Source organism: Physella acuta, unplaced genomic scaffold (assembly GCF_028476545.2).
Source record: "Physella acuta isolate Inbredline_101_S28 unplaced genomic scaffold, ASM2847654v3 ptg000036l, whole genome shotgun sequence".
Lineage (NCBI taxonomy): Eukaryota > Metazoa > Mollusca > Gastropoda > Physidae > Physella > Physella acuta.
The window spans coordinates 722,141-747,395 of NW_026731556.1; the positions used below are offsets into that span (position 1 = coordinate 722,141).

At 37.2% G+C, this 25,255-nt stretch overlaps 1 protein-coding gene across 2 annotated transcripts; it reads left to right on the plus strand.

Moving 5' to 3' along the window:
- The first annotated feature begins 1,856 nt into the window (after window positions 1–1,856).
- LOC131942713 (aminopeptidase N) lies at window positions 1,857–24,051 on the plus strand. 2 transcript variants are annotated; one of them, XM_059302641.1, is made up of 26 exons: window positions 1,857–1,922; window positions 2,736–2,959; window positions 3,289–3,485; window positions 4,028–4,222; window positions 4,879–4,979; window positions 5,589–5,747; window positions 6,104–6,230; window positions 7,073–7,193; window positions 7,551–7,614; window positions 7,813–7,903; window positions 8,824–8,937; window positions 9,391–9,525; window positions 10,126–10,191; window positions 10,914–10,979; window positions 12,725–12,912; window positions 13,258–13,358; window positions 14,859–15,010; window positions 15,905–15,960; window positions 16,642–16,789; window positions 18,172–18,248; window positions 18,695–18,805; window positions 19,679–19,760; window positions 20,490–20,575; window positions 22,865–23,008; window positions 23,243–23,321; window positions 23,645–24,051. In XM_059302641.1, exons 2-26 carry the CDS (start codon window positions 2,809–2,811, stop codon window positions 23,792–23,794), a joined length of 2,961 nt encoding a protein of 986 aa, XP_059158624.1. In that variant the 5' UTR covers window positions 1,857–1,922; window positions 2,736–2,808; the 3' UTR covers window positions 23,795–24,051. The 2 variants fall into 2 exon arrangements, with proteins under 2 accessions (XP_059158624.1, XP_059158616.1); XM_059302633.1 differs by having other exon boundaries at window positions 1,874–1,922; window positions 2,538–2,959.
- The last annotated feature ends 1,204 nt before the right edge of the window (window positions 24,052–25,255 follow it).

The window sequence follows — 25,255 nt, forward strand, 5'->3', positions numbered from 1 at the left end:
GTAAATTAGGATCACATTCCACTTTCAAACGAAACAAAATATTTAAAATAATTAGTCGAAAATAATTCATTGAAAATATGGAAAGTTTTTTCCAAATAATCTGCATTTGTGTTAAACAAGATAATCTTTTAATTCTTTTTAATTTTTATAACTATCTTTTACATTAATTTTAAGGAAATTTTCTTATATATTCCTAGTAGCAATTAATAACAATTAATTAATAATCTAATTAATTGCAAATACAGTTTATAGCACGTTATCTAATGTGGATGTGTTATGAATTATCCATAAATAGCAATTAATTTATTGTGATTTTGTTTTTTACTTGTTTTCAATAAATCGCTTTAATTATACGTTATGCAGATCTTATTGTGTTAGTCGAGTGATTTCTATATCGATTATAGTACTGCGTGGATGATGCAGTAGGCAGTTTGACAGTAACATGAATTTTATTTAGTCATTTTACTCCTGGAGGTGGGGGGGGGGGGGGTTATTCAAAAAATCCGAGGTGGGGGTGTGCTTTATACAACCGAGAGAGGGGCGCAGATTAGTGAGAGTTGTTGGGAGAATCTGTGGACATGCTTCTTGTCTAAAAGAAAACCTGATAGTTTGGCATATAGGGACGCATCCATTTGTTTCCTGACAAGATAGGAGAAATAAAGTCCCCCTGGCTGACGACACTAGCCTCAAATAGGCTGAGTTCCATGGAACAGGCGAACTCTACTCCACCTGCCAAATTTGAAAGTGCAAATTGTAATTTGAAGAATTCTAATGTTTAACGTGACTTATACACGTAATGCAAAGGTTCCTTTCCAGGCTTGAGAGTGTACGTTAACTTTGTCTCCCCAGTACCCAGAGGTTGTTTGTCTTAGGGTGCGGCATATGTAGACGATCGGGCTGTTGTGGACACGGCCATGCACATCGATGCGCTGTGATGGTCTTTAAATAATCAAACCGATATTCAAGCCAGTAAGTCGGAGTTTGCCGTATTGATGCCTGCTTTGCTAATGGGAGACACTTCCTGAGCTGGTGATGTCCATAAAAGAAAAAAAATAAGAGGGTACGAACCCCGATTTGTTGCAGTTATACTGAATGTCCAACATCACACTTATAAGAAACCTGAATTGATTCGCCTCTAGTTGGTGATTTGTTAAAAAGTATTCGAGTCGATCCTACTGTTGAACATGCCAGACTATGTAAGTTAATGCTACGCTCTCTTAAAACGAGGCTTAAGAATCTTTTAGTAGCGTAGGAGCAATCTCTAAGCTAATGATTTAACAAGACTAATTTCTAATTCACTGGATCTTGAACTGAGGCTTTGTAATTATATTCTTGTAGCAATATGCATTATTGTTTTATAATGTTAACATTAAAGACGATGACTAGGTGAATTATACTCTGTCTGTGTGTGTGTTTGTGTGTGTGTGCGTGTGGGTGTGCGTGTGCGTGCGTGCGTATGTGCGTATGTGTGTGTGTGTGTAGGGGGGATGTCTTATTTATATAAATCTCATGCAAGTATGTCTGGATCTAGACCTACAAACAAAAGTAATCGCCTTATTTACATATTTTTTTCAGCTTCTGTTAACCACTCTGTAATACAACCCATACTATGTTTCTTATCCATTATCAGAGTTTACAGCTGTAACATTGGATTCACTCCACCGATTTTCACAACTGGTAAACTGGATTTTTACTGCAGAAAAAAATAGAAATTTTTATTTATTTTCAAGAAGGGCATTGACAGAAGCTTATCTTTTATTCCTCGCTAATAAAGTTTCAGTACATTAACTTTTAAAGTGCAGCTAGGTGGCACGTTCATGAAGGCTATATAAGCCTGGTTTGTCTTTAGGTGTGTCGTGTTTCAGCCTTTACGGTAGCTCAGTAGGAAACACACACAGAGGTTTAACAACAAGGACCGTAAGGTATGTTTGTTCATTTCAATATTAAATTATATATAAAGTTACGCTTTACTTTATAAATTTAAACGTATTTGTTTTAGATATTACATTTTGTAAAATATTTTTTAATTTTTTAATAAAATAAATTGAATTGTGAAGAAATTTTCATTACTTAAACAAAAGGGACGGCGTAGTCGTAGGGTCCTGAGTTCGGATCCTGAGTTCGGTATGTAAGTCGTCCCTTAGTCGAGCGAGGCCCTAATGGGTACCCAACTCACATTATGAAAATAATGGTTCGTAAGTGCCATTCACCTTATTTATTAAACATTTTATAGATCTAGTTCAACTTGGCATATGCTCATACGCTTCACACATGCCAGCATTTCCTATAATGTATATATTTCAAGCTGTACATCTGATGTAATGTATGTTTAACCACAGCTTTTTTTTAAAAATTAATTTACATTGCTCATACGTTTCACTCATGCCTATATTTCCTATACATTTATATATTTCAAGCTGTGCATTTGAAGTGTTGTATGTTTGATCACTAGTGTTTATTTTTTAATTAATTTACATTGGTTATTTAAAAAAAAAACTTGTAGGCTCGTTTCAAATGAAAACCTCTTTTACATCAAGGTAACGACGCATGTGTACAAGTTACTTCTTGTAGGTTTAGCAGTAGAGATCTAGGTTATTTAAACACTCACTTTACACAAAAAAAACCCGAGGAAACTAAGTCAACGGTGGCATTCAATAGCCTTTGTTGACAATTGTTAACGTTCATAAAATTCAACTATTTGCTATGGTAAAGCATGATATGTCACGTTTGTTCAGGCATACTCCAATTACATCCACCATCTAGAGAGTAGGGAGAGAGAGAGAGAGAACGTAGTATAGGTAGAGATTTATGAACATGTCTACAAAAATAATCTCGACGCTGTCCATACTTTTGTTGATGTACGGATCTTATTTGGCTGAAAGACATTCCAAGCTTCCTAGATTTGACATTTTCAAATCCCACTGCATTCATTTAGCTGCTTCCGGGGACAAAGACGTCTGTAAGTTATCAATTGGTTAAATACAATTAATTAAAATGTAAGTACTTCTGGAATTGTATGGTTAGGTAGTAGAGCTTACGACTGCTAACCCGAAAACTCTAGTTTTAGTCCAAATAAAAGTAATTAAGATAACCACGAATCGTTTCATGAGTTGAACCAAACCCGGACGCATCATTATCTATGTTGACTTAGCATTACCTATGATTTTTTTTATAGATTAGTTAACCTATTAGATTTTATACCTTACATAGTTTTATAAAATAAAGTTTTCAAAATGTAATGTAAACTAAAATGAATCTAAATTTTTCATGTTTTGTACGTATCTGTAGGTAAAAAATGCCCAGCTCCCAAAACGACAACCACGCCGACTACAACAACAACAAGAACGACGACAACAATACCGCCAACCACTCCAAAACCTAAGGTCACTGACCTGAGACTGCCCACATCCGTCTCACCACTCCACTACAACATCGACATCACCACCTTCATCCACTCATCCGATCCGTCGCAGTTTTCATACGAGGTAACACATTTCTAAAAGTAATGTTTATATTTTTAATAGAAAATCCTTTATTAGACTATTTATAAAAAAAAATAAAATCCCTACATTACTATCACTAGGTTTAGCTGTTTAAATATATTTTCTATATTTGTTATCATTATATACGAAGTTTTAACATGTACTTATTTTTTATCATCAAAATCATCATCAACATCATCATCATCATCATCATCATCATCATCATCATCATCATCATTATCAATCAACATCAATCATCATTATCATCAACATCGATCATCATCATTTTCCTCCTCCTCATCTTCATTATCGTCATAATCATTATCATAATCATCATTTTCCTCCTCCTCATCATCATCATTATCATCATCATCATCATCAACATCATCAATCATCATCATCATCATCAGCATCATCATAACAAATTAGATCCCCTAGACTTTAAAAAAAACGAATCTTGTAAGAAAACAGAAAGGAAATAAAAAAAATATCCCCTAGACTTTTCAAACAACGAATCTTGTAACACGTCTAACCTCGCACCCCAGGGCACCGAGAAGATCTGGATCCAGTGCAACACACCCGCCGACAACGTGACCATCCACTTCCGGGTTCTGACCATAGACCCCGCCTCAATTAAGTTCTATGGCGACCCCGTCTCGTCAGATGACCCGCGCTACGTCACGTCATCAATCGACCTGGCCAGGGAGTTTTTCGTCATCAAGTTGGACAGTAATATGCAGGTGAACAGGAACAATTAGAAATAAAGTTGTATACATAAGTTGTTCTATGTATAGGAGACAGACCGAAATTAGTTTTTCACGCCTTTCTTTATAGTTGTTTAAATAGCAGTCTATAATTTATTTTCTACTTTTTAGTGCATTTAGGGGTCTCCAAACTTTTCAGCCCGAGGGCCGCATTAACTATCAAAATATAAGTTCGGGGGCCAGAGTTTCTTTTTAGGTATATCATTGGGGTGGCATTTTTCCAAAGCCACCTACAACAAACATTTTTTTCCGTGGACAAAAATATCTCCGAGGGCCGGATGAGAGGACCTCGCGGGCCGCATCCGGCCCGCGGGCCGTAGTTTGGAGACCCCTGCATTAGTACATAAAAGCTTGTTAATAAAACGTTTTTTATGAATATTTTTTTTACAATTAAATGCTTGACGAGAAATTTGGACGAATAAATACAAAATGTTGTGCTAAAATTTGAATTTTTGTCGTTTGCAAATGCTTTAAAGCTCATAGCATTTGTTTTATACACAAATTTTAAAATTACAATTGTAAAAAAAGACCGGAAAATGTTAAAATCTATCTATTGTTAATTTATAAATAAGAAAAATTTATGACATTTACACTGAAAAATCTTAAGTTGTTGAGTTTTATTTACATTTCAGGCTGGGAAAATTTATATTCTCGAGCTGGGCTTTACCTCCCCTATAAAAAATGACATGGTTGGTCTGTATTACAGCGTGTACTCAAACAACGGTAAAACCACGTACGTCAGTTTCACCTGAATAACTTTTACAAATAGCTTTATTTACAACCCCATCCATACACAGTTATGTAGGTGTAGTTTCGTATAGTCCACACATAGTAATGTTTATATAAATGCTGTAATATTTACAAACTACCTCATCGTCATCATTTCCCGTTCTTGTCAAAACACACATGGCAGATGGAGTACAGTTCATATGTTATAATGACCTCAGCATGCAGCGGGATAGTGTAGTCAATACTCTGCCTAGCCCATTAGTTTCCCCAATCATGAATCAGGTACCCATCAGAGCTGGGTGAACTCGGGAGACGTTCTACAGACTCAAGCACGGGGATCCGAACTCGAAAATTACTTGTCAGCAGTATTGAGCTCTAGCATCCGTCCATGCTACCCTAAGATAATAAATATCTAAAAGATTTTAAAATGTGAAAAAAATATCTCCATAGTTACATGGCGACGACGCAGATGTGGCCGGCAGATAATAAGTATCTAAAAGATTTTAAAATGTGAAAAAAATATCTCCATAGTTACATGGCGACAACCCAGATGGAGCTGGCAGATAATAAGTATCTAAAAGATTTTAAAATGTAAAAACAAATATCTCCATAGTTACCTGGCGACGACCCAGATGGAGCCAGCAGACGCCAGAAAAGCCTTCCCCTGTTTTGACGAGCCGGCACTGAAGGCCACGTTTAACATGAGCCTAGTACATCCCAGCTCCATGATCTCCCTGGCCAACACTCTGCTCGTGAACACACAACCTGCATTGTAAGTTCGAGGGGGGGGGGGGGGGGGAGAGCGGGAAGGGAAGTAGAAATACACTTGAAGTATCAGATAACCAAGTAGCGAGATACTGTATTGTTTTCATCAATTATGCAGATTTGAGATTTATTTAACAAAATAAGGTAGAATACAATACCGTTATTGATCTTCAATTGCAAGTACTGATGTATTCATCTACATACAAATATATATATATATATATATATATATATATATATATATATTCTCTCTCTCTCTATATATATATATATATATATATTATATATATATATATTTTTTTTCTATCACACATATACATATATATATGTTCGTGTATGAACCGTCTCCTCCCTTAAAATTAGTACTGTAGATGGTGTGGACTATGTTCGAGATACCTACCTACCGTCACCCAAGATGTCTTCCTATCTAGTGGCGTTTGTTGTCTGTGATTTCTCCTTCAAGTCGGCCGTATCCAAGAACGGCGTTCTGGTATGTACCAATATATAACTAGTTGCTATCTCGTTAATCAAATAAGCCGTCACTATCCCTTGTGTTGCTGTACCACCTACTTATATAACATTAATCATTAACGTTTTTTCTCTTTTATGCCCAAGACACATGGGTCCGTCACAAAAAGCTCCCTCCACTTTTGTCGGTCTCCTTCTATTTTTCTTCGCAGTCCAACTTGATACTCCTGTTGCTTCCCCCTGTGCGCTACCGCCTTCTGCCTTGGCCTTTCCTGTTTTCTGCTTCCTCGTGACGTTATGTTTAACGCCATTTCTTTGAGGTCATCTGTGTTTATTCATAAAACTAATATACAACTAGTTGGCATCTCATTAATAAAAGTTAACATCAATGACTTGAATTCACTTGAATAAATGTACCCCCTACTTAAATGACACATTCAACACGAACAGAACAAACTATTAACCATGACGCCCGTTAAAAAAAACCCTATGCTCCACTGAAGACGATAAAAACCACCCCCATCGCATCAAATGTAAACCCTATCAAATTTAACATTAAACATAAACCATGTTAAGTAAACCAAGTGTTTTTTTAAAGCAAAACCATAAACCCAGTTACATAATAAAGGAATCCTTTTAAATAAAAACCAAACCCTTTTAATTAGAAAACCCAACCCTGATGAATTATTCACGAGCCTTGACGCGTACAGTGTAAAACCTGTTAAATAAAACTTTGAAACGCGAACCTTGTACACACGAAACAATAAACCCCACTATATAATACATGAACCCTTTATAAATAATCAAAGCGTTTTACATAAGCCCCGAGCCTATCAAATAATACATGAACCATGTTGTCTACAGTTCCGCGCTTGGACTACCAATAGCAGCATTGACCAGATAGACTATGCCCTGTCTGTGGGCACAGAGACTCTCTCTTTCTATGAAGATTTCTTCGGCATTAGGTTCCCTCTGCCAAAACAAGGTGATCTATTGACTGAAATGACTATCCTAAAACGATTCAAGCTAAAAGAGAGGATATAGTAATTAGCAATAGTTTTCATTTGTTCAGCAAATATATTTATCTGGAAATTTTGGACTGAAAATTAACTTTATGTAAAATAAAATAAAGTTTTTTTTTTAATTTTGTATTCTCGAAAATAATATCTTGTTGAAGGGCTAAATGTATTGAACAAAATAAAAATCAAGTCTAATTTTACTGTATATTTTATGTTTTGAGAAACGATTTCAAATGTAACTTCAATGTAATCTTTAAGAGAGCATTGATCCACTGTAATGTATATTAAAGATAATGTTTTCCAAGATTAAAATTCCTCCACAGATATGATAGGCATTCCAGACTTTGCATCCGGTGCTATGGAGAACTGGGGTCTTATTACTTACAGGTCGAGTTTTAATAAACACACACACACACACACATTCATCGAATTATATTTTTCTAAATTTGTTATAATGACTATGTTGCATATTTTAAATGATTAAATCTTATATTGGGTGCAGTTCAGTTTTGTAAAAAACAACAACCTACATGCATCTCACATTTAAATTTAGTTGTATCACCTGGGATGTATTGTTTCATACAGACAGAAGTACCTTCTGTACGAAGAGGGCAAATCTAACGAGTACGACAAGGAGATTGTGACCTTTGTGGTCACGCATGAGCTGGCACACCAGGTACATCTGAACTTAACTGCTACTTTTAGAAGTTCGTATCGGCTGTTGGCAGCAGTTTCTTCCAGACATCTCTTAAGTGATACCCTCCCCTCCCACCCGAGAACGAAATAGATTTATATATAAAATATATACTCTACCAGTGTCAGCCCCCCTCCACACGTAAATCTTAATCTCCCCCCACCTTCTAAAATTTCAAGTCCCCCCCCCCCCGCCCCCCCCCCCCCCGGAGAAAAAAAGTGGAAGAAACACTGCATGGTAGTAAAGCTACAGTTTGGTTGGTAAAGCTACCTTTAACATTGGTGTATGCTTTGTCTCTAGTTCTAATCTTAGTCCAGTCCGTGAATATGGCTTTAGGCTCGATTGAAGTCCTTACTCTGAGCCAGTGGTTCTCGATTTGGGTTCTATCGAACCTCAGGGAAACAGTTTCAGGTGTTCAGCGGAGGTCAAGAAACACACACGATTCTTTTGATTCACGATTAAATTTGGTCAGTGCGGGCAATAGAACTATTCAATTTGGTCAGTGTGGGTAATAGAACTATTGAATTTGGTCAGTGTGGGTAATAGAACTATTGAATTTGGTCAGTGTGGGTAATAGAACTATTGAATTTGGTCAGTGCGGGCAATAGAACTATTAAGGAGTGTTCGGTGAATGGACATTTGAAACTAGTTGGGTTCGGTACCTCCAAAGAAGTTGAGACCCACCGCTCTAACTAACATTCTAACCATAACAGATACATTTAGTACTTTGCTACACTGCTAACCCAGTACTCTCTTATGCCGTGGTCTTGCAAACGGGTGAACTCTACTTCACCTGGCATACAAACCGTCACGTCTGTCATGTGAATTACAAGACAACGATACGCATTTTATCATGTGATAGCCTACCGTTTGTTAATAAAGATATTTGTATCTACCTGCAGTGGTTCGGTGACCTTGTGAGTCCAAGATGGTGGGATGACCTTTGGCTGAACGAGGGGTTCGCGACCTTCATGCAGTACCTGGGTGTTGACCACGTGCAGCCAGACTGGAAATTTGTGAGTCAGATCTAGATTTTTGTAGCGCAGTGGAAATATAATCAGCCCAATTGGAACTTTGTAATTCAGATCTAAATTTTTGTAGTGCCATGTCCTAAACTCTAAAGGCATGGAAATATAAACAGCCCAATTTGAAATTCGTAAGTCAGATCTAGATTTATGTAATGCCATGTCCTTAAGGCATGAAAATATAATTAGCTTAATTGGAAATTTTAAAGTCAGGCCTAGGTTCTTGTAGCGCCATGTCCTTATGCATGGAAATATAAATAGTCTAATTGGAAATTTATTATATAGTTTTCTGTTACTTTGACATTGAGAAATGTTGCCATTACCATCAAAATTTGATATCAATAAAAAGTTAAGTTGTTCGTCGTTTGATCTAAAAATAAAGTTACAGTTTTTTTCCGTCTACTTTTGTCCCCAAAATCAAAAGTTACATATTTTCCCTTCTAGTTTGACATCATGACCATCAGAGAACTCCAGAAAGCTATGTCGTTAGACAGTCTTGTGTCGTCACATCCGCTCTACGTTCCAATCACCCTCATAGACGACATTCTCCAGATCTTCGACAGCGTTTCTTACTCTAAAGTAAGTTTTGTCCAAATCATGTGTTTACCATGATAATTTGGATAACATGTAGAAATACTTACTCTAAAGTAAGCTTTGTCGGAATCAATAGATTAACATGTATGAATACTTACTCTAAAGTAAGTTTTGTCCAAATGGATTTGATTAACATTTAGAACTTCTTACTGTAAAGTAAGTCTATGTCTAGATAATTTGGATAACATGTAGGAATACTTACTCTATAGTAAAATTTGTCGAGACAATTTGAATAACATATAGGAATAGGCCTACTTATTCTATTGAACATTTTGTCTAGTAATTTGGATAACATGTTGGAATACTTTCTTCAAAGTACGTTTTTTTCAACTATTTGAGTAGCACGAAGAACTGCTTACTCAAAATTATATTTTGTCGAAATAAATTGGGTAACGTAATTTTATCGAAATTTTTTTGCTACAACAGTGTCTATAAACTAGACATTTTAAAATCTGCTTTGTATATTAAATATGTTATATCAATCGTTTTATCAGATGTTTTAGATACGTTTGTACAGTATTAGTGCAATATACATGTTTCTGTTAAATATATTAATACATGTATTTTGTATACATTCTATCACAGGGTGGTTGTATTATAAGGATGTTGCGTCAATTTATTGGAGTTGAAACCTTTAAAAGGGGGATGAACGTAAGCCATTTTTAAAATCTTTTTGCTGTTTGGGTTATTTCGAACTTGGAATTACATACTGCAATAAAAAAATACAATTAAAAAAAAATAAAAATAAAATCAAGAATTATGAATAAATTACACTTTCACCACAAGCTTAATTTATCACTTTTTTGAGTATCATTGTATTATATTTAATATGTAAGTTGAAACTCATCTCAGGGGTCGGCGTGGTCGAGTCGGTAAAGCTCATGGTTGCTAAACCGAAAAGTCTCGAGTTCGAACCCTCGGGCAGATGAGGCTCGCTAGCTGGGGACAGCCACTCTTCTAGGAGAGACAACTCCAAAATTAAACAACTGCTGCCTTGTAGTTTGTTCTTGGTTGGACAAAGGCTATGGAAGCAAATCCAAAAAAAAAAGCAGGCTGAAATCGGAGTCAATGGCCTCAATGGCGCATAACCAGTTGACACGTACCGCTTAATTGTGTTGGAGGCGTGGTCGAGTCGGCAAAAAGCACATGGTTGAAAAATTCGAACAAAGACTCCAGTTCAAACCCACTGGCAGATAAATCTCGATCCCCTTCAACACTAATAATTAAGAACGAAGAAGAAGAAGAAGAAGAAACTCATCTCATCTGTTCGTTTTTGTGCCCAAGACACATGTGGTGGCCGAGTTTATAATAGAGTAGAACTGATTAAGAAGCTCTTACTTTCATAATTAGGTAATTATGCGTTTTACTTTCAGAGATATCTGACAAGATACATGTACTCTACTGCCACACACAATGACTTATGGGATGCTATAGCCGAGGTAATGCTTGCATTAGATCAGTACCGTGACTTTGTGTAAGCGTGTTATTTATATACTACTAAAACTCAAGTTTGTTTACATGTTTGAATATTTATGTGTTTGTTTGTCCGTTTGGTTACAGGAAACAATCTGCACTATGTGTAGAGCTGTAAAATAGTATGTAGATAGAGAACAATTTTTTTGTTTTCAGGCAGACTGTTAATCACAAGTTTATTTAAAGAATTTAATTAATTTATTGATTTATTCATTTTCCCACGTTTTCTTTAACTTGCTTTCTCTGTTTGTCTTTCCAATCAAATCTTGCGATCGAAATTTCTGGCACTTCCCAGTTAGCTAGCGCGCTGAAATTTTCAGGGAAGCTTTCTTTTGGATGACCATTGAATATTCAATTGTTATTATTACTAAATTGATCAATGGAAACATTTTATTGAGCATTTTAGACCGCTATATAATCTATATATATAATTCTCCTCTGCTAGCCATTAGAAAAAAAACCAGCGACGCGTACCTCGCGCGCAGTGAAGCGAACGATCACATGTCGCCACAGGCTTAGGGGCAGAGAATTTAGCTTGAACCGAGTTTAAACTTACAGGAGGTAGGCCAGTTTGGGGGAGACGATATGGTCGAGTGGTTGGGCACACGATTGCTATCCCACTCGACACGGGTTCAAATCTATGTGTTCTAGTCAGTAACGTATTCAAACAACGTGTTTTTTACGAGTTGTCTTTTTACGAGTTGTCTTTTTACGAGTTGTCTTTTTACGAGTTGTCTTCGTTTACCCAAAAAAAGTGAAAAGATAAAATCGATAGCAAGATTTTAATGCAAACAAACAGACAAAGACTAAAAAGTAGAAAATAATAATCATTAAAAAAGTTTTAAAAAACCCACGTTTTCTGATTGAACTAAAAAGTAGAAAATAAATGCTATAGGCCCTACATCACAATAATGCAAGCGATCACTCTACTATAAGCGAGCAAAAACGTGGGGCGCCGTGATTTTCTTACAGTTTCTAATACTGTTGACTCTCTACAAGCTCCCTAATAAAAGTCAATAGTATTATCTAATCAATAGTAATATAACTTTTACTTCGGCGCCCCACGTTTTTGATCGCTTATAGTAGAGTGATCGCTTGCATTATTGTGATGTAGGGCCTATAGCATTTATTTTCTACTTTTTAGTTCAATCAGAAAACGTGGGTTTTTTAAAACTTTTTTAATGATTATTATTTAGATTAACCACATTAATTATTAAAGTTCAGAACAATGACTTCACTTAGAGTGAATAGTGACGCCCCTAGAGTCAAAGCACCTTTGGTCAAAGGTCCGTTATGGTCAAAGCCCCGCTGTGGCCCAAAATCCCATGGTCAAAGCCCCGTTATAGTCAAAGCCCCGCTGTGGCCAAAATTCATACGGTCAAAGCCCCTATGGTCAAAGGCCCGTTATGGTCAAAGCCCCACTGTGACTATAACTCCTATGGTCAAAGCACCTGTGGTCAAAGGTCAGCGCACCTGAAATAGGTACCCCTAAGAGCTGGTTGGACACAATGACGTTGTACTAAGTTGAACCCGGATTCGAACTCGAGACAATTTCGGCTTAGCAGTCTAGCGTTTTACCGCTAGGCCACACCATCCCCTAATATAATCATACACTGCATTAAAATTCCAAATGTTGAAATTAATATATTTGATGAAATAAAAATATCTAATCAAAGTAATTAAATAAAATCCACTAAAATGACCCACACAGCAAACAGCACTAGACGGCAAGACCATTGACGTGAAGGACATCATGAACACATGGACCGTCCAGATGAACTACCCGCTTGTCACTGTCACCCGTGACACGTCATCCCCTGACGTCATCATCGTGTCACAACAGAGATACCTGTCCGCTAAGAACGCCGTTGACCCTGGGACCTACCAGACGCTTTATGGGTAAAAAAAAATTAGTTTATTTGAATTTCATTGGTCGGTGATCGGGTGTTTTAGTGACGAATCGTTTTACGTTTATGTCGAGTTAGTTATTACGTCCCTTGTGTATCCCTTGAGTGATTTATGTGGTGTGTACTTGCTGTCTGTGGAAGAGTCAGACCTAGTGGTCAGACCTGGTGGTCAGACATGGTTGTCAGATATGGTTGTCAGATATGGTTGTCAGATATATTATTGTCAGATATGGTTTCTAGTAAACTTACTAATATTACCTTAATTTAATATGTACACAGTATACATTAGTCATCGATGATATTAGCTAAATTTGACGGATGTTTTTAAATCACACAGATACAAATGGACCATCCCAGTTACAGTGACATCCAGCAAAAATCCAAACTTTGACGAATTTAGTGCTGATGTTTTGTGGCTGACTAGAAATGAAACATCCAGTAAGTTAACTTGTGTTTGTGGATCAGTATATAATGACAAATTGAATCACGCCACCAGAGGCGACCCCTCCCGGCGCCCGGGGAGAAACTTTCAATTTCGCGCCCCCCCCCCTATATATACTTTTCATATTTATAATTCAAAACTTCAGCTAAAATGAGCTTTTCATTTTTTTCTCCAACCCATTTTGGCGCCCCTAGGGTCGGCGCCCGGAGGGGTCGGCGCCCGGGGACCCCCCCCCCCCCCCCTTAGCTACGCCTCTGCACGCGACAACAACACTGCACAGTAGCTTCTCCCCGCCCGTGCCTTACGCCGCTACAGACATCATACTCTCTGTCCCAAATTTTGCTATGTATATAAATAGCGAAATTGCATTTCAGATAAGGTAGTGCGTAAAACATCAGAACTAACAAGCGTTTCTTTCAGGCGTCTATTCGTCTACCACCCTCCCTCTCTGAACTAAATATAATTTATATAGAAAATTGTTACATGTGTTAGCCCCCCCCCCCCCCCCCCCACGAAAGTTTCAAGTGCCTTTTTCTGTGACCGAAGTCAGATATCAGCAGTAGCTTGGTGGACTCAAGGAGGTTCTGTTTACTCGAGACATTTAAACAACCCTGCTACATTCGGCATTTAAATCTTCCAGCTTTTTCATTCGACCACATAAAATTTAAAACTTCTGTAGCCTACAATGTTTTTACCACTGGGTTAAACTCGATTTTTATAGCACCGTGACATTGGCGTGAACTCCGTTTCGCAGGCCATATAGTATAGGCAGTTCTATAGAAAAGATTGTGAGGGTTAAACGCCTCTTGCATTCTCATACAAGAGCTTATGCAGCTTTTACCGGGTTTACAGCTATTTACTGTGTATAAATCATAAAGGTATTCACTGAATGCAAGTAAATGCAATGTCTGTATAGACATATTAGGTCTATATCGGTATTTATCGTATATACAAGTATATACAGGTATTTACAGTCTTTGCATGTATTGACTGCATATATACGCGTTCAAAGATATAAGTAATGTTCCCTTCTCGAACCATATAGTCAATGGGACAGATGAAATAGAGTTCACCTGTTTCTGTGACCTCGGCATACTAAGGGATGGTGTGGTCAGCACTATGCCCAGCCGACTTTACTGCCCCTAACGTAAGTTAGGTACCCATTAGAGTTGGGTTGGCTCAGGTACATTTTACTGACTTGAACCCAGATTTGAACTCAAGACTTTTGGGGCAGTGGTCTAGTACTCTACCGCTTGGCCCCTATATCCCAAGCCCAAACGTATACACTCTCAAATCTTCTAATCCCTCTATTTATTTGTATTTTGGATATAGATAATTCCCGTCGCCCCCCCCCCCCCACCCCCGCCCCTTCCTCGACACACTCGCCTTACCCAAACCAACATTTGCCGCGGTGAAACTGAATAACCTTGTTTTTTTTAATGCGAACTACAACTGTCTCACATTATTGTCATTAAACAAAAACTTTCACCCAACAGAGAGTTTCACCTTTGGTGCTGCCAACTTGCCAGACATTAACGATCCTAATGGTTGGATCCTTGCAAACATTGCTCAGGTCGGGTACTATAGAGTCACCTACCCCGTGTCTAACTGGCTGGCACTTAGCAACCAGTTAAAGACCAACCATGAGGTAAACCACTATATATATAAAAAGTTTGTCACATATATTAATATATTTGCTCTTACACAGAAGACAATAGATGGAGTAGGTGAGGTAGAGTTTATCTATTTCTTTAACATATGGAAGGACAGCTGTATCATCATTATTCCAATCTACTTTTAAATTTTACCCGAATTATGACAGGTACCCATAAGAGCTGGATAAACTCAGGGACTATTAATCCAACGCTCTGCTTCTCGACAATGTATAAGGTCCATAAAGATAAAACATCTTGTAAAAGACTTGTAACAGAACGTAAACGTAAAAATGTTCATAAAACCGTATAGTACCAATGATATTGACATAAGCGAATGTCTGATTTTCTGTGTGTTAAGTGTTTCTTCAAGGCATCTCTTAACCCCCCCCCCCCCCCAGGAGAGAGTCTACCGCCCCCCCCCCCCCCGAACGAAATAGAATTTATATAGAAAACATATACTTTCACCAGTGTCTGCCACCCCCCCCCCCTTAAACGGAAAATCCCACCCCCCCAGATAATATCAAGTGCCCCACCCCCCACCCCCCCGGAGAAAAAAGTCTGGAAGAAACACAGTGTGTTTTGTGATATGAACGTTTTAAGATCCATAGCAAAAGTATTTAGACACTCTTGAGAGGATTTCAAACAACGGTGCTAATTATGTAACTTACATAACACACAAATACAATCTGTCATTCGTATCATTAATACTTCTTTTACATATACTAACTCCCAACACAAAAATAAACCAACAAATCCCGCCAGTTAAAATTCTCGTATCATAAGATATTTAGGTTGGTACAGTGGCGTAGAAAGGGTCAGAAAGAGAACTCAGGGGAGGGGGTGATTCACCCCGAGCAGATAATTTAGCTATTGTTTTCCACCTACAGGTAATTTCAGCAGTAAACAGGGGGCAGATAATCAACGACGCCTGGAGTTTGGTCAGGTAAGTCAACTTTTGTTACAGGTATGCTGCTCAATGTAATATGCTATACGCAGTTTGGGGTTTGCTACATGTATACTGTTCAATGTAGTATACTAGGCACGTTTGGGGTTTTGCTACCGATGTGCTGCTCAATAAATTGTACTATATACAGTTTGGATTTTAACGCTTTGGATATATTTTTTAAAATATATTTTTAACTATTTGTGTTTTGTCACGATGGCGTTATAATATTTAGTAGTTAATTAACTGTAATAATTACAGTTGGGTTTAATTAATACTTAAGATTACTATTATGATTTATATAAAGGTCAATACTGGGAATGGCATGAAGATTATGATGAAGGTAATATGGTAATATTTTGATTTTGGGTAAGTGTTCTGGGTGGGGGTGCTGATCTGGGCTTTTTTCCGAAAGTCACTTTTCCAAACGCCAATGGCTCGAAGGCTGTTTTCCCGAATGTACACTTGATCGAATGGGTCAAATGGATTTGGGCAAGTGTCTTTGGGGAATTTATCGTAGCCCCAAATTGGGGGAACATGAAAGTTATTGTACGATACCAGCAAACTCTCAGTTACGATGCACTTAGCCTGATTTCTGTCTTAGTTTCACAAGTATAAACGAGGTTACCCGACTAACCAGCAGTAATAATTTTAGACTGAATTGTGAAATGCTGTGTTTAGATCTGGTGACCTTGGCATTGACGTGGCCTTGAAACTGTTTGACTACCTGGACAATGAACACGACTACGTGCCATGGTTTGTCGCTACCAATGAGTTCAAGTACCTCAGCCAGATGTTGTCTCTCAATCCTTTGTTCGGCAGATTCAGGGTAATTAGTCTTTTTACTTTCTCGTATATACGAAGTATAGAGAAAGTCTTGTAATCGTGCAAAAAAAAATCGATATTTTTGCACATCTCGACGTTTTATCGCTCCCTGAGTCGGAAAAACATAGTTTTGCAATCTTGTCCGTATGTCTGTGTGTAAACACGAAAACTTGAGTGCAGTTACATCTAGGTTGATGAAATTTCATATATAAGTATTATATCAAAATCGTAGATCCGTACAGACATTTGAGCAATTTCAGAAAACCGGAAGTGGAACTTTTTCTATTTCAATTTTTTCAAAAGCCAATAACTTGAGTACTATTACAGATAGATTAATTAAATTTCAAATGTACGTAAAAGATCTAATTATCTGCCTGCTTTTTAATTTTAAGTAATTTTCTTTGACAGGAGGTTGTAATTTTCGCTATTTCCGATTTCTAAAAAAAACACATGTGAATTTATATAGTATAATAATATTCCGCACTATTATACACATTTTGTTTTGTGTTCACTTGGTGTGTAATGCCTTTTTCAACGAGATTCTACTCTATTTTAAATAGTTAAAGTAACTAAAAATGGATTAAAAATCATGTCTATTTCACGAGTTGCCATCCCCTGTTGTTTTATATAAGAATATTCGAGAAAGTTTAGGGGAGATCACTTCCGGTTTATCTGTTCGGCGTCAGGTGAGTTGTACGGTAGACTTTTTTTTGTGTGGGGGGGGGGGGGGGTGAGCAACCACGAAGAGATGCCTCAAGAAACATTGTTTCTTTATTAGGCGTCCAGCGAGTTGTGTACTTTGTAAGGCGCATTTTTTTTTGTTTGTAGGGATGTGTTTGTTAGAGTAGGTTCATGTTTAGTTTCCAGTTTCGAGTTTAGTTTTCACGTGTACAAAGGTAGTCGTTTTTTTTATTTAAAAAAAAATAACCTATCTGTCTAGTCTAAGTCTAAGCTCATTAAGTCCCATAAGACATGGCCAAACCGATCAGCATAAACCATCTCTAATCATTCCTAGCCCCTAACATTTCGTGACCTAAACCTTAAAAACTGACGTTACCGGAGATCCAACAGTTTACCAAAAAAAAATAGATTTACATCATTACATCGTAATACTTTTATTAACCAAGGGCAACAGCCTAAATAAAAACAGTATTTGTCCACGGTAAAGAATCAAATTAAGCGTCAACCTGTTTTTAACAATAAATCATTTTAAAACCAACATATAGTAAGTATTGTAGGTTTTTAACAAATAAGTACCAACAAAGTCTCTAAGAGGTAAAAAATAAAACCATTCCAATAGCTACAATTTAGTTTGAAAAATGCTATATTAAATATACAAATGATTCAGGTGTTTTATTGGCTGTTATTGTTGTCGTAATATTCCAGGAATACATGAAAGACAAATACGGCAAATCTTTCAAATACTTTGGTCTAGACAATACTGGATCCTCTCACCTTGAAATGTAAGCACTGTAGTTACTTACTCAAAAACAAGCTATATTGTCTACGATAACTGATAATTTATTAAATCTAACAGTTCATGTATTATGACTAATTTTATTTAATCAGCAGTGTACAGTCAATTACATGAGATAGTTTTTGAAAATTTATTTATTGACAACTAATCAAACCTGATTTGCGTGATAGTTAATACGATAAATAGATAAACCCTTCGTGACTGATACTTTATATCATCTATTTATACATTACTTAAACCTAATTAAACCAAATTACTTAAATCTTATAATTAAAGAAATCCACCATTTGATAACTATACCCACGTGATAATAAATGAAACCTTATCATGACTTATAATAAATTTTATCTGATTATCCAGTTATCCATATATCTAATTATCCAATTATTGTATCTAATTAATTACTGAATTTGACCTTTGGACCGTATGTAGCGGTGCCAGACAGCTGGTAGCCAAAGGTGCCTGTAGCTACGGTGTCAAAGAGTGTCTTGACGCGGCCATCAGCCTGTATAGACAATGGATGGCCGACCCCAGAAACAACCCGTAAGTCTCTGCATGATTTTTTCTTGTTGGCATTGTGAAGCTCCCTTGAATTATTCTTCGATCGTAATTTTAGCATTGAAAGGGATCCCCTCCAACACAATTAAGTATACGTGTCAACTGGTTATGCACCATTTTGGCCGTTGAAGCCGATTTCAGCTTGCATTTCTTTTTGGAATTACTTCCATTACCTTTGTCTAAGAATTGTAGTAGAACAACCTTCAAGGCAACAAGTGTATGATAATGGAGTTGTGTCTCCTAGACGAGTCTTAAAAAAAAGTTCGGAAGTGTATCTTCAAGATAAAAGTTTAATCATTAAAGCATAGTTTTTTCTATTTAAAAAAAAATATACTCTATTATTGCCTATTGTATTTTTTTTAGAAACATATATGTATTCGTAAGAAAAAAAATTAACCAACTACCCAGTATTATCACAGTCGGCACAGCGTGGTCTAGTGATAGAGCGTTTACTGCTAGCTCGATTTTCGGTATTAACGTTTACTATAGGACGTCCAAGAGCTCTAATGGATACTTGACATAGGTTGGGGAAAGTAAAGGAGGCTGGGTATAGTGCTTACCACACCATCCCTTCATACGCCGAAGTCAAGAAACCTATTTACTCTACTTCAAATGTAAAATAGATCGATAGGTCTAAAAAGGAAACTTTACTTGCCGTTTGTAAATATATAAGAAAAATTTAACTCAAGTTAAAAACAACTACTAAAATACAATTCACCGACAGCTAACGCAAACAGCTACCACCTGGACCACAACAACAACCTACCAGTATTTATAAATTATTATCTTATACCCCTTGTACACATCTCTTAATCACAAAACACATATTTCCTCAAATTGGCCTGTTTACCATTGCAGGATTGACCCCGATCTAAAGCCTGTGGTCTACTGCTCTGCAATTGAGGCAGGCGGTCTCGAGGAGTGGAACTTTGGATTGAAGGTAAACAAAAATAAAATACGTGGATCAATCTCAGTAGTAATGGTGGTGTTGAGTTATCAAAATACAAATAAAACCTTTAGGAAAGAATAGGGTTGGTAAGTAGGTCACCAACCAGTTATATGACTCATGCAGGTTTTATTGAGCCGTAGAACTGGTTGGTGACCTACTTACCAGCCCTATTGTCTTGCGACTGTAAATCTGTTTGTACAATATTTAGTTAATATTTTTATTTGCGAAAGAGCGTTACGTTTTGTTTACTTACGGACTATAAAAATATGTAAATAAATCATCCTTTAACCTTTATTCGAGTCTTTAGGGCACCACCGACTGTTGTGTTTAGGGCTAATTGGTTGCATAGCGGCACCCACCCCTCTCCATGCCTGACCACAACAGGTGAAGTAGAATACATATGTTTCAATGACCTTCGCCTATAGAGAGATAGTGTGGTTAGCAATGTTTCCAGCCGAATTTGTTTCCCTAACGTGGGTCAGGCCTCCTTCAGAGCTTTGTGGACTCAGGGATATCCTAAAGTCACAAGTCCGAATGGAGATCCGAACATAAGACATTCGGACTTGAAGTCAAACGCTCTACCATTCGACCACATCTTAACTGTGAATATATTTAACCTGCAACATTTCCTCACGTTAAATTTCACACGACAAATTTTAACAGACTTTAAAAGACTAATCTGACATTTAATTTGACCTTGACCTTGTTTCAACCTTTCAGATTTACACGGACCCCGCCATGTTTAGTGAAACCAATTACCTTTTGGACGCCCTGTCTTGCTCCAAGGACGTGTGGCTGGTCAACAAGTAGGTCAAAGGTCACCTGTCACCATTCACACACACTTTTACTAAAATTTACAAACATTTTATACGAGATAAATGGCCCGTTGAGGAAGAATACAACGGGCGCTAGGTTGATAGTGTTGTCTCTTTTCTCTAAAAAAAAAAACAAACAACGCAACCACCTTTTCCTCAAATTGAACCGGAAACGGAAATTGACATTAAAAACGGATTTTTATCCAGAATCGGCATTTTAATCGGATTTAAGCTTGATCTGCACGTATTTATCGCGCATTCATACTCAATATAGTCGTAGTCATTCCCCTAAACCATGCACCTAATCTCAATCATGACAAAAGTCGCATTTAGAGTTTCTCTCAGGCGACTCTACTTGGGAGGAGGGGGCTCAGCCCCGCTCCGCCCCCCCCCCTCCACACACACCAAAGCACGTCTACCTTCCCATTCAACGAAATATAATTAAATACATTTTCAAGTGTCCGCCCCTCCTAGAAAATTCACCCCTGCCACAGAAAATTTCAAGTACCCCCACCCCTTTTAGGGGATGAAAATGTCTGAAAGAAACACTGGTCGCATTTGTAAATCATACAAACTAAAGTAGAGCCTGTGAGGGGCTTAGCCCATACCGGAAAAGCTGCATGAAAGAAACTGCACGAAAACACTTTTTATATTTGAAAATTTCAAGTTCCCCACTCCGGATAGGAAAAAGTCTGAAAGAAACACTGGTGTCGCGCTTAGCCACTACTCGAAGAATTGCATGAAAGAAACTCTAAACGCAAAACGGGGGTGGGGCTTCGCCCTAACAAGAAGAATTGCATGATCATCACTTTTAAGATTAGACACATGTATTTGGCCGTACTGTCAGTCTTTTTATCATAGAGTATCGTTGACTTAACTTCTTTTAAGAGGGGGGGGGGGGGGGGCTTAGACGTTCTTAAGGGGAGGGGGGGGGGGGGGGGCTTCGCCTCTTACCTGAACAATTGCATGGATTAAACTCTGCACGCAAACCACTTTTACGATTAGACAAAATTGGCTTTTTAATTCAATGTTTACTCGAAAATCAATGATGTCATATTATTGTGTGCACTATCCGGCTTGAGACTATTTTCTACTCTATGCTCCATGTGACGTCACGTTTCGTTTTTCGAATTACTATGCCCTAACCAGAAGAGAAACTCTTCACGCAAACCACTTATAACATTAGACACATAATTTAGGCCGTAATGTCAGTATTTTTTATTATGGAGTATCAATGACGTCATTTCTTTGAGATGGGGGGAAGGGGGACGGCATAGACGTTCTACAGGGGGTGGGGCTTCGCCCCTACCCGATGAGATGCATGAAAGAAAATCTTCACGCAACACATTTTAATGATTATTTACATTAATTAGGCCGTCATGTCAGTGTTTTTAATATAGAGTATCGATGACGTCATTTCTTTTGAGGGGGCGGGGGGCGGCCTAACCGTTCTTAAGAGGGGGGGGGGGGCTTTGCCCCTTACCCGAAGAATTGCATGAAAGAAACTCTTCACGCAAACCACTTTTAAGATTAGACAAAATGGGCTTTTTAATTCAATGTTTACTCGAGAATTAACGACGTCATATTATTCTGTGTACTTTTCCGACTTGAGACTATTTTCTACTATATGCTCCATGTGACGTCACGTTTCGTTTTTCGAATTACTATGCATGTTTTTACTCAGCTTATGTTTTCTCTATAGCGTTCTTGTCAGATAGATAGACAGACAGCGAAACTATTATTATAGACTTGTAAAAGGTACATCTTTGTGTGTGTTTTCTGCGATATATTGGCGAGACTGTTATTGAATATCAAAACGCATTCGTTTTTTGCGCAGTTTGTGTTGCCCGCTTCAGTACTTTATTTAACCAACTTAAGACAATAATTTGGCCTACTGCAACCAAAAATATTATGCCTACAAACAAATTTTCTTTGCCAACTTCAGTTGGTAATATGCTTACTTAAGACAATTAATTTTGCTTACTCCATTAATTTATTTTGTTTACTTAAAAAAAGTTCCTCTTTCGTACTTCAGCAATTATTTTGAATACTTCTGCAGTTAATTGTGTCTAAATTAAGAAGTTAATTTGCATATTTTCTAATTTAGAAAGTTTCGTCTAATGGTAAAAAGTTGGCGTGCAACGTGTATTATCTATGCGCTGTGTTCTAAAAGTCTTATACGGCAGATTTAATACTACTGCGCGGCCGTGCAACCGTGCAGCTTAGAGGGAACAAAGAATTTTAAAATTAATCAAACAAACTTAATTCTTTTTATTCCAGCTTCATCAGCTACGTCATCCAAGACAACTCACCAGTTCGTAAACAAGACACGATTCCACTCCTGACCACATCCACCAGCAAAACTTTGCCACGTATCCTTTTCTGGAACTTCTTCAAAGCCAACTTCGACAAGTTCATGAGCATGTAAAATCAGAATTTATACTTGGACCCTCATTTTATAAAGTTATTTTCTAAAAGATGTGTCGATTAAATCAAATTCATAGATGCATCTTTCAATTTAATAATTCAGCATAAATACTACGTACTACTACTACGACATATTGTTTTGGGATAACGATATTCATTTTTATTACCGTACAAAACTTTCTGCAATAATATGTTAAAGCATCAATAATTGAATCAAATTTATCTTTTCAGTTATGGCACTCAGATATCATTAGCCAACGTCATCATCAGTGCAACCTCCGCTTTCAACACAGACTACGAGTTAGCGGATGTAAGATCCTTAAACTATCTCCCTCTCTCTCTCTCTCTCTCTCTCTCTCTCTCTCTCTCTCTCTCTCTCCCTCTCTCTCTCTCCATCTCTTTCTTACAATATTCATCTGATAGAGCGTAAAATGATTTAGATTCGAGCGATTCACTTTATCGAGCATCACACCTACTAGACTGAATTCCAGTGTAAATGGGGGGAAAAGGAGGAACATATACGATTACACACACACACACACACACATATATATATATATATATATATATATATATATATATATATATATATATATATATATATATATTATACAACATTGATGTATCTTTCAGCTCAAAGCCTTTAAAGCCGCCCATGAAGGCCAATGGGGATCCGCCTCTAAAAGCATCGAGCAAGCCATTGAGACGGTCTCCTCTAACGTGAAGTGGATGAAAGACAACCAGGCCGCAATTGACCAGTGGCTAGCCGACGCTGGGTATTAAGGCACCCGTAGACACGTCTGAGAACACGGAATCGGAAGCAACTTTTTCATGAAGTTGTGTGACGTTGTCTGATTTGTCTAGCATAAAGGAGTTATAATTATTATTATTTTATTTACGAAACTTGCCTGAGGTACAGAATAACAACGAACATGACTAAACAAAAGAACTATATTTATAAGAATACTTTCAATTTAAAATATATAAAAGAATGGCTTCTCAACGAACAGTAATATAATTATTTTGTTATTTAGTTTTTTTTTTAAATATAAATTAGTATCACCTTCGTTTTTTAAATAAACCAAAATAATTAAAATAATTAGTCGAATATAATGTATTGAAAATAAGTCTTTTTTAATTAGTCTGCATTTGTATTAAACAAGATATTCTTTTAATTCTTTTTAATTTTATAACTATCTTTTACATTTAATGAAATTATCTTATATATTCATAGTAGCAAGTAATAATAATAAATTAATAATATAATTAATTGCTAATACAATTTATAGCATGTTTTCTCATGTAGATATGTTATGAATGAACCATAAATAGCAATTAATCTACGTGATCTTTATTTTGTTTACATTTTTGTCAAGAAATCGCTTTAATTGTACGTTATGAAGATCTTATTGTGTTACTCGAGTGTTTCTATATCGCTTATGGTACTGTCTGAACCATGCATTAGGCAGTACGACAGCTACATGAAAGTGTCGTACAGGTTTCATTTGGTCATTTTACTCCTGGATAGTTTGGGGGGGTGGGGGGGGGGGGGCATTGGAAACTTCCGGGGTGGGGGTGTTTTTTTTAAACAACCGAAGGGGAGTCGTAGATTATAGAGAATTGTTCGGAGGAGCTGTAGACATGCTTCTTGTCTAAAAGAAAACCTGATCTAGTGTTTGGCATAAAGGGACGCATCCATTCGTTTCCTGACAAGATAGGATAAATAAAGGCGCGCTGGCTAGCGACAATAGGCGGAGTTCGCTGGAACAGGCGAACTCTACTCCACCTACCAAATTTGAAAGTGTAAATTATATTTTGTAGAATTCGGATGTTTAACGTGACTTTTACACGTAATGTTAAGGTTCCTTTCCAGGTTGGAGAGTTTTCGTTAACCTTTTCTCCCCAGTACCCAGAGGTTGTTTGTCTTAGGGTGGGGCATATGTAGACGATCAGGCTGTTGTGGACATGATCATGCATATGATACGCTGTGATGGTCTATAAAGACTATCATTTCAAAGCTTTATTTTACTGTCGCGGTGGCTGATTTATTAGCTAGTTTAGAAAAAAAAAGAGGTGGAAGATAAGCCTGATGAGAATCAAAGGACAGAAGCTTTAGATACAGGGTAATCAAACCGATATCCAAGCCAGTTAGTCGGAATTCGCCGTGTGGAGGCCTGCTTGGCTAATGAAAGACATTTCCTGAGTTGGTGATATCCGTAAAGAAAGAAAAAAAAAATGAATATG